The following is a 10,107-nucleotide window of genomic DNA, read 5'->3' as shown; positions in this document are numbered from 1 at the left end:
CATTCCACACGTGAGAGAAGTGCGGTATACAGCACATGCGTTACATTCAGTGAATTTGTTTTAGAGCGCAGCTCTTGGCGCCGATATCTGCTTTGGGCGTTTGCGTAAACAAGGTAACGAGCAGAGCGAAGGATGAGATAGGGAATGTGAAGCGCTGCGGGGGGTAAAAAAAGTAACTTCTTGCGATAGCGAAGACGACGGGAGGAGGAAAGCAAAGGAGGAGGCTACAGTGAAAGCATGTGACAGGAAGTGGAGGAGGAGTGGAGGGGAGACTGCCCTGCACATGCGCCGAGTTACCTGCGGTAACAGCATCTGCAGCTGCGTGGGCGATCTCGTCTGCACTTCCGAGGGGAGCAGGGTGGCGTGAAGTGGGGACGGCTGCGCTCGTTCACGGCGTCAGCTGCTGAGGTCAGTCCGTTGTACCAGAGTGTGTGATAGGATCACTGCTCCTGCAAGGGGCAATGGCGAGTGGCTACGAGTAAGGCTTGACGTGATGCTCCCTTGAGTGTTGTTGCCTCTGGCTCTGGTGGCACGACTTGCCCATGACAAAGGGCCGCTAGCTCTCTTCTTTGGTGGAACGAAAACATGAAAAGTGTAGTGCCGTGCAAGATGGGCTGTGCGGAGATGATGGTTACAATGGGTGCCAGATAGCACGCATCCTCTGTATGGAAACGAAGCGCTGCATGAGTGGAGGTCTGTCCGCAGCGGCTGCTGTGAATCGTGCCCACGCATCACCCACGCGTTGCCTCTCGCGACCCCCTGATTAGCAAGGCAGTGACCGCACTTAGCTCCATTTGCAATGTGCCACACAAGACATTGCGATATGCCGCATGCCAACTATGTTACTCGTAGCGTTCTCTTTCTAATATAAACCGTGTACCTATATAATCATAACACAAAATATTGACATGCGAAATGAAAACGCATATAGAGCCGTGCTAAATTTTGCATAAGGAAGTATTGTAATCGCCAATGAATTTTTTTATGATTCTTTTCACAGGTACAACCAGTGATTCCTGTGATACCAAAGATACAACTGCAAAGCCACGTTTAAAGAAACTGTTATCACGAGTAGAAGCAAGTGAGAAATGGCGCACCTGATAATGGAAGCTAGAAACATATCAACATTTGTTGGTACATGCGTCATTAAGAACATCAATTTATTTACAAAAGAACTCGATTATCTTTATACGCGTTGAACGTACACCGGCTGTCTATCAATCGGTGTGTCCAAAAAAGATGTTTGCATGTGGTTTCCTGTTTTTGTGCATGTTCACTGAGCTATCAACACGTGTCCTATGACGTTTTGAGGGTAAAGCAGCAAAGAGAACTGGGAATAACTCTGTTGTTGAAAGTTAGCATTGTGTGTTTGTCAAATGTGCCCTTCTGCGTCTCTGTCATTCAGCCTAATCTGTCGTGAAACCATGGCGCTACATGTAGTTGTACAGTCGCCCAAATCTTTAACTGGTGTGCGGGAGCGGCGACTTTTCCGTGCGTCAGCGCCGTTTGACGCGGCTAAGCTGGAAACAGCCTAGTAGACGATGGGCCCAGCTGAGCGCGCTTTGTCCGCATGCGCTTAGCCTCAGACTGTTTCCAGCCTCGCCCCGTCAAACGGCGCTGACGCACGGAAAAGTCGCCGCTCCCGCACACCAGTTAAAGATTTGGGCGACTGTACCTGCAAATGTTACTGGCAAAAAACATTCAAAACGTCAAATTCCAGTAGATATTACAATACTTTATGATAAGGAGCCCTGGTTGCACAGAACACTAGAAAATTTGCACATTTGTAAACGCCACTGTGCTGAAAGTTTAACTATAATCAGGGCCGCCATGTGAGGGCGCTGCCTTCATCCTCCCTCAAACATTCATTCCCTGTGTTTCAAAACGTCCCTCCACTCGACGCTTGACCAATGATGCTATGTAAAGCATGTAACCTAAAGTCGCTAGATATTTTTGCTGAAACAGAAAATCTAGGCACTTTAGTATAACCAATCTCCTTGACATCGACTCAAGGAACTGGGTGGTAGCGCCACCCCTCAACAGAAGTGGTCACTGCATTTCCTTCATCATGGCCTCCGAGATTGCGTGCGCTGACAGGTTTTACTCCGGCCCTCCCATTCGCGCCCGGCCGTCCCCTGGAAGGTGCTGTTAGCCAAGGGCCCTGGCGCACTCTGAGACGGCCGTGAAAGGCAAACCGCCGAGATATCTACGTGTGCATCGCTTTTCTTGTCAAGGGTTGCGGAAAATTTCCGCAGTATACATCCCAGGCAATTTTTCGGCTCTGCCTCGTGCGTGTTGCCGTGCCAACCATCTAGTTCTCTAGTGCCTTTGCTTTAAATAGTGAAGCTTTGCAAAACTCGCCAGGTTTCGTGACCGTGTGTGTTGCGGCCTGACTGTTGCAAGGAACCCACGTGCGCCGCTGGGTTCTTTGAACCACCGCCATATGGCGCTCGCTTACGCACACGATAGTGTGCGTAAGCGAGCCATTCACGGCGACGTCAACGGTATAGTAGGGAACGCTTATCCCTGGCTCTGTGCGCAATATGTGCTGCATTGCGGAACCGAACAAAATCTCACCATGGTAAATGAAGCATTTTCTGCGGGCACGGAGCAGAGAATCGCGAAATGAAAACAGTAGCCCCGTAACACTTCCACACATCGCACGGGCGACGCATCCACACTTACGGGGCGATGGTGCTGCCACCTACAGGCCGACCTCGCGGCCAATAACCTCTGCCTTACGGGGGTAGGAGCCATTGCATTTGCGGGTACGAACAATTGATGATGATAGTTTTTTGTCAACGTTAAGCCATGACATTTCTGGATCCAGGCTTCGCTGTAAACGATAGCGTGTCGAGGTACGGTCATAGTTCCGATTCATACCCGCCATAGTTGCTTAGCGACTTTGGTGCTGCGCTGCTATGCACGAGGTCGCGAGATCAAATCACGAACACGCCGGCCGCATTTCCATGGGGGCTAAATGCAAAAATACGCGTGGTACTTGGATTTAGGTGCACGTTAATGAACCCCAGGTGGTCAAAATTGATCCGGAGTCCCCCACTGCGACGTGCCTCATAATCAAATTGTGTTTTTGCACGTAAAAAACCCCTAATTCAATTCAATTGCCGACCCATTCCGTACAGCTTCAACATTTTCCGTGCATGGCTTAATTCCACTGGCGCTAATACGACCTACACATGTGACTGAGTCTTTGAAGAACTTACATTTTTCTTGCTTAAGGTGAACGCCGTGCTCCCAAACCGAGTAAGTACGGCTTCAACACGTTCGAAATATTCCCTTTCCGAAATGATGAGGACATCATCAAGATCGCAGGCAACACCCTTCACGCCTTTTAATACTTGATCCATCACCGACTGGAATATGGCTGGAGGTGAAAGTATGCGAGGGGAGCCGACGATCGGAGCTCATCTCGCGCTTGCACGGGAGGAAAGCGGAGGGGGAAGCGCGTCGTCTTTCGTCGCGCGCAAGCCACGGCTGGGAGGGAGGGGCGGCGGCGTTGTACTCCGACAGCAATTGTGTGTTGCGCGGCGGCACGCGCCCTATGTTGAAAGTGATGTGTGTTGGGGGTAGAGTCTAGGCAATCTAGGTGCGCCTACGTCTTTGTGTGTGCTGCGTTCTAGCCGCTCAGTATAAGTTGAAGCTACAGACAGGGCGTAGTAGTAGTATTAGTAGTAGTAGTAGTAGTAGTAGTAGTAGTAGTAGTAGTAGTAGTTGTTGTAGTAGCAGTTGTAAACTACTTAGAGAACGAAGGTTCGCTCGCTGCTGCTGCCACGATTCCTCACGTCAGCGTTTCGACAGCGAGTGTCCGCGGCTATAGAGCCTGATGTGTTCATATTTGCTTGTGCGCGCTGATACCATGCTTGTTAATTTAGTAAGCGAATGGTTGCAAGTTCACACGGCCTATAAAACTACTATTTTTACTTCGTGTAGCTGTCTACTAATTTGTTATCGCAACCGATGCTTCACCTTTCGGGCGAAACTGCGACTTTTTTTACTGTTTCAGGAAACAAAACCAACTTGAACATGTCATAGTATACTTGACCCGAACAGCTAAGTGGCGTCAATATGGTATTAGAAATTTGCATTACCAACGTTTTTCCATCCACGCGTCCGCGACCAACAACGTTCACGATTTCTCGTCTTGTGTGTCTTACCACTCGACAACGGAAGAAGCGTTCGCCGGCCTCGTCACATCAAGATAGCATAGGGACTCGCGCCAGCAGCTATTGGGAAAAGTAAAATGCTTGACTCTATTTGTCGGCCATGTTAGACAGGCAAGAATAAGGCTTGAACCGTGAGCTGTCTGACGAAGTCGGACGGCCGCAGATGCGGCTACATATCGTGATAAACACGTGGGCGACCAGACGACATGGGGAACAGGGGAAGCAAGCGAACAGGTGCTCGCTTGCTTCCTGTATAGGTCTGATACATCGCTGCCACCCTGAGCGCCGAGGATAACAGCGTCACGAATTCGGCGACATTTTGCTGTCCTCTGCCGGGTGAGCGGGTGGCTATTTTCGCTTACAAAGCAAGTAAAAAAAAAAGTGCGCTTCGTTTCAGTAACAACATGTATCTAGCACATCACAGACGACTCAAAGCTTCTTTCGCCGGCACGGTCTGTATTGTTCCACAAGCGAACAGATGGAAACCGTCCACGCCAAAAACAAGTCCAACCATCACGCTCCGAAGACTCAGCCAGACGCATTCAGACGTTGCTTGAAGAACCGGACCCGCTCGAAAGGGTCCGCCGTGCAGTTCCCGGTGAAGTCCCCGAGGTGAACGTTGTAAAGAAGCCACGACCAGCCTGCGCGAAGCTTGCCGGACTTCCTGAGGGCGTCCAACTGCACAGAAGGTGAACACAGTGCGCGGCCTTTGTTAACGATAAGTTGATGGGTCCACGCGTTTTTTTTTCTCTTACGATTATTCTAAGCATTGCTATGCCTAAAATACGGCAACAGTCGGTCACTGTGTTGAGCAGAAGTATTGCGATTGGGCTATGTAACATACGTCATGGTAGTTTAGAGGCCATGGTTTAGCGCTTCTGTGCTTCGATGTCACAGGTGCGATCCCGGGGGGGGGGGGGGGGGGTTTCGAAATGCAAACGAATAAAGGGGAAACGCACGTGTACTTGGACTTGGGAACAAGTTAAGGCGGATTCTAGGAACGATTAAGGCGGATTCTTGCACTACAGCGCAAATAATAATCACATCGCAGTTTAGGAACTAAAACAGCCGCATCCACTTTTTGTGGTAATAGAATGACGTCAGTGCTCAAGGCGTCTTAGGAACGCCGAGACTCCCAACCACATTTGAGACATTCTAATTCAAAATTAGAAAGTTAGATTAATGCTGGTACATGATAATACCAGTAGTTTTCCACGTAGTGTCGCCCCACGCTGTATGAGAAAGGCTTTGTGCAAGTCTGCGAGTATGTTTCTAGTCTGGGATTCAATCGAAATGCGCATACCTTCAGCGCTGAGTGATACTAATTCTGCAACCTCGACTTGAGCGTTAACGTATTTGCAGAAACAATAACGAATTAAGGAACCTATTGGCTATCACAGAGCCTTTGATGGTGTCCCATCGCATCTATAGTTTTTGTCCAGAAAAACAAACAAACGAATACCCTATTTTCTGGAGCGTGCGCGCATGCCTCGTTCAGTCACATATGTCCAAAGTGCTCATATGTGCAAACGCAGATATACACAGTAGGCACAGCCTGGTATTTGGATTTCCAGTCTGCCCCAGTGTATGCGAATACCGCCTACTGCTCTATGCTTTCATCAACTATGCTGCAACAAACTGCGGAGAAGGTCCACGTTTTTTCATATACCGTGCCTCGTAAAGTTCTGGCGCTGGTTACACCTCCGACAGAACCAGACCGCTCGTGTAAAAAAAAAAAAGCCATACCTTATTGTTTTGCAACTGAAGAGCTTCGTTTACTGCAATACACTTTGGCACAGTTGTCGGCGACGTGATAAAGTTGCGCGTTTGCAGTGGACAATAAGGAGCGCCTGGAACTGCTCCAACGCTGCTCTCTTGAGGGTTTGTGGAGGATTGGGGAATTCATTCGGGGTGTGCAGCGAGCGAACATTCCTGCGGTGCTCGTGCAGTGAACGAACACGAGGAGCACAGAAAGCTACGTGCAAAGCGTTTTGACGGTGGCCAGTGCCTGTAACGGCAGTTTACGAGCAGTTCTAGGTGTGTCTGTTTTCTCGCTAAAAACACTTTGTTAGAGCAGTACTGAGTGCTTTCTCACGGCTACACAGACACGGCAGAGCAGTTAAGAGGCGCGGTGGCTGCCCAATGGCAAGCCCTTTCCTTACGTTCCCCGAAACATTGTCAACAGGATTCTAACCACCGCATTCTAGAACGTCCATCAACACTGCTGATGCTCGACTCAAGAAAGTTGGTGGCAACGCCGCCCCTCGACATTAAGTGTCACTGGGCTTCAGTGAAACTCCACGTCATTCTTCAGAAGCGCAGAGTCTTCTTCAGTTGAGGGATGACGCAGTGCTCAACTCGGTATATTGGAGGAAGAACTTCGGAGTCGAGGACGGTTTGAGAATGCGGGGGTTAACATTCGGGTGGGCAGTCTGTTGCACGGGATTATGCAAGTGAAATTCCTAAATGTAGCAGGGCTTACCTTATCTTTGAAAGACTCATCGTCCTCCCAGCTAAACAGTATTTTCTCGTCAGTAAATGGGGAGGCTATTTTTATGCCACCTGGCAGCAAGGTGCTGGTTGTCGAATGTCGACAGCCCTGCGGTGAAGCACATGGAAAAGATTCATCGTTGCAGTGCCACTCACAGCTTTAAGAAGGAGAACATTTTGAAACAATTCTTTTCACATTTTTTTTTCTATTCCTTCTGGTTCTGTTAATTTGCCTGCATGGCGTGGCTTCCCGCTTCTGGGCGGACGGATGATCAGAATTAATCGGAATTGGAGGAACACAACCTTTCCAACATAGAAGCCCTTGGTGATCTTAAATCGTGCTGGCAGAGCACACGCTGACAAAGACCCAGTAATTGACGAATCCACTCAAAGGAGCGCACCTAATTTCCGCAAGAATAAGTTAGGTTTATTTGACGGAACACGGCGGCTTCGCCCAGAATGCAAATTTTCTATGTGGTGTCCTGCCGCTTGTTCGAAGGCAGTCATCACCGTCATTGACATTTACACTACGCAGATGGGTCTTCACAAATCTTGCTGGCACGACAACTTTTTAAGGTTTATTGGATCGAGAGAATGAACCGAACATTTTGCCAGGCTGCCCCAAGCCACGCCGACGCTCCTTCGGCCTGATCCACTAGGGTTCACTGAGCAGTAAACCTGTTCTGCGCTGAGTGGACGCCACAAATGGAAAGACGGACAACAATTTTGTGCCGCCGATTTCGCGCACCACATGGTTATTTCTGAAGATCGCCAAATAACCCCATGCCACGTCGTCTACACTAACCCGACGAGCCCGAGAAGCCAACCGGCTCCGATTTATGGTCGGGCTCATCAAAACGTACCCTGTAGTCTGGCACACCTGAAGAAGGGCAAGCGATGGTGATTAAAAGGTCACCGTTGCCTTAGTAAAAAAAAAAATGCAATGCATGGCGGTCTGTCCGTTGAGCGCATCACCCAATTATGATACGTGCCATTGAATGACATGGCAACTGGTTGTTGCAGGGTATCAGGATCGTGCGTTGAACAGGAGTCAGCCTGCCGTGCAATGTAAGACCTGCCCGGGCAGTACGCTAAACGTGTGTACTAGCTACTAGCTTCAAGCATGCCGCCAAGCGTGTCACGCGTGAACGGAAAGTCTCGTCCCTGAGGTTTCGCAGTTTAAAGCATGTTTGTATTGGCAGTGATCCACCCGTTCCAAGACCATAACTCCTGTTTGCAATAGGTTACGCACACGTACACGTGCACGCACGCATGCATGCATACACACAGAGGCGATCAATTTGTACATCATATCCCGTGTCGTTAGCATTACTATGGCCGAACTTCGGGCGAAAAACATTGAATGCAACTAAAAAAGAAAGGTAAGTACTCACCATTACGTCTGATTGTGCGAGGTAGAAGTTTTTGCACGGTTGGTACGCCCTGTTGTCGAGATCTGTCTCGTATGCATTCAGCACGTACACCAGCGTGCCCATCTCGAGAGAGAGACCCAGCTTAGTGGTTCTCTTGGAGTACCTGGAGTCGACCAGGTCTGCGTGGGTGTTCTGCAAGTGTTTTTTAAAGCGAATATCATTATTGGCATTCTCACACCAATTTTCTTTCCGGTTATCTGTCGATTGCACCAAAAATGTTGCCAGATTCCGGAGGCAGCGCAGCATAAAAATGCAGACCATTTGCTTGGCTATGTGCCACCGGGTATTGTTACGTCTCAAGACGGCAGCGGGTATTTTTTGGGTACTCCCCACGAAGCTACTCCGTCATCAGCTCTCAACTAGATGACAGAGGCCGGCGCTGATAACTGACTTGCAAATAAGGAAACTCTCTTTGAAGTACCATCAACCAACGCATTCTGTGGAAGCTAAAACAATCGACAAGGCCAGGCTTGTGAAATCGCTGCAAGCTGACCGTCATGGAGAGTGCACAAACAAATTGATGCAAGGGGCCCACGTCGACGACCTCCGTGAGAACAGTTGCGTTGTGGTTGCGCCGTATGCGGGAGCGATTGAAAATCACCAAAGGGGGAGCCCAGAATGTTGGTGCGACATGAAGGGCGGAGAGCTGCGGCCATTTCGACCCTTCTGGTTGGTCTGGACAGAGTAATGGAATTCTCTCGTCTAATGACCTAGGAGAAGCGATGGCTTAAGAAAATGCGTCAGACCCCAATTCACGATTGCTGTCTGTGGTAATGCGTTAGCACTGAATCAATATAGCACCAGAATGTATTAACGCGACCGCTTAAAGGAGCTCTTGTCGCAGAAAAGGCGGTGTCGTCAGCGTTGGCGTCGGCGGCGTTGGCCGTGAGCGAGAAATCCCCGAAGCCAATTCATACATAAAAACTTGCAAAATGGGCTGGGTGGGAATCGAACCAGGGTTTCCGGAGTGCCGAACGGAGACGCTACAACCCAGCCATGAGTTCGATTGTTCAAAGCGGCACATAAGCGCCTGTAGTGAATGCGGTGTTACCTTATAAACGTGCCGTAGCAAGTTATACTGTGGTGTATATCGGTGATTATGAGCATGTAAATTACAGATGTCGCAGTTAAACGAGTAGCGAATTACGTTTCCGCAACATTTCTTCTGCGCTTCACGCACACGCAGAGCCACCTTGCCGCAAACACAGAAAACCACCTCCTCGCAATGTACGGCGCTGCCCCGACAGATGGCGCACCACTCGCCCGCTTCTCTGTCTCGTTTGAGGGCATTGGGGCCGTGCGGGGACCGGTGCGAGGATGCATGCCCCAATATCCTTGCGTTCGATAAGTTTTCTCGCTCTCTCCCCTTCCAACTTCCAGCGCGCGTCACACGAACTGTCGTGTTTAGGCGACGCGGCTCCTCTTTCCGCTCACAGAGCGATTCCTAGGTGCAGCGTCCGATGCGGGACGCCTCTGACGTGATCGATGTGCCGTAGCGCGTCTGGTGGAAAAGCGTCCCCTGCCATGTGTGCCGTGCTGCTGGCGAGGAGTCATGCGTCTGCGTGGTGCTCCCAAGCGACACAGAGGACAATCCCATCGAGGCGTCAAACCCATGATCGCCTCCGCCTTCATAGCGCGTCACGGCCTGGCTGTCCGTGCCGATCACGACGTTTGGCTCGCGTAGATCGTTTCTCCCTCCGAAACACCGAGTTCTTTGGTTCGTTCCGCTTGCTCAGGCGCACGTGTCGTCTTTGTGCGACTCAAAAGCATGCCGGGTGAATAAGTGGGCGGTGCGAACGGGGTGCGATAACGCTATCGCGTTCCACTCTTGAAGGTGAAGCTTAGGCGTCCTCCAATGTTCTGACACTGTCGAAACAAATTACGCATGAGGTATCTACTGCAGCGGGACTCTTCTTTAGCGTTTCCCTGAGAACACTTTATTTATTTGATATTTATTTTATAAACACTGCCAGCCTTCGGAGAAGGCCGTGGGCAGGAGT

The 10,107-nt window shown here is 49.9% G+C and overlaps 2 protein-coding genes across 2 annotated transcripts in view; one reads left to right on the top strand and one right to left on the bottom strand.

Annotated features, from left to right (window-relative positions):
- Positions 1–388: 388 nt before the first annotated feature.
- The window catches only part of LOC135912682 (uncharacterized), a 169,675-nt gene continuing 159,956 nt past the window's right edge, over positions 389–10,107 (top strand). The window contains exon 1 of the mRNA XM_070522279.1: positions 389–408. The gene's annotated coding sequence lies outside the window, so the exon portion shown is untranslated. The remainder of the gene's footprint in view (positions 409–10,107) is intronic.
- LOC135912685 (uncharacterized) overlaps positions 4,576–10,107 on the bottom strand; it is a 32,210-nt gene continuing 26,678 nt past the window's right edge. The window contains exons 7-9 of the mRNA XM_065445199.2: positions 8,069–8,239; positions 6,667–6,783; positions 4,576–4,862 (exon numbers count right to left, since the gene is read on the bottom strand). Of these exons, the coding sequence (XP_065301271.1) occupies positions 4,713–4,862; positions 6,667–6,783; positions 8,069–8,239 (438 nt within the window). The 3' untranslated portion in view covers positions 4,576–4,712. The remainder of the gene's footprint in view (positions 4,863–6,666; positions 6,784–8,068; positions 8,240–10,107) is intronic.

This window comes from Dermacentor albipictus, chromosome 7 (genome assembly GCF_038994185.2).
Source record: "Dermacentor albipictus isolate Rhodes 1998 colony chromosome 7, USDA_Dalb.pri_finalv2, whole genome shotgun sequence".
Taxonomy (NCBI): Eukaryota; Metazoa; Arthropoda; class Arachnida; order Ixodida; family Ixodidae; genus Dermacentor; species Dermacentor albipictus.
The sequence above is the reverse complement of the archived record's forward strand: the minus strand, read 5'-3'. Positions and strand labels throughout refer to the sequence as shown.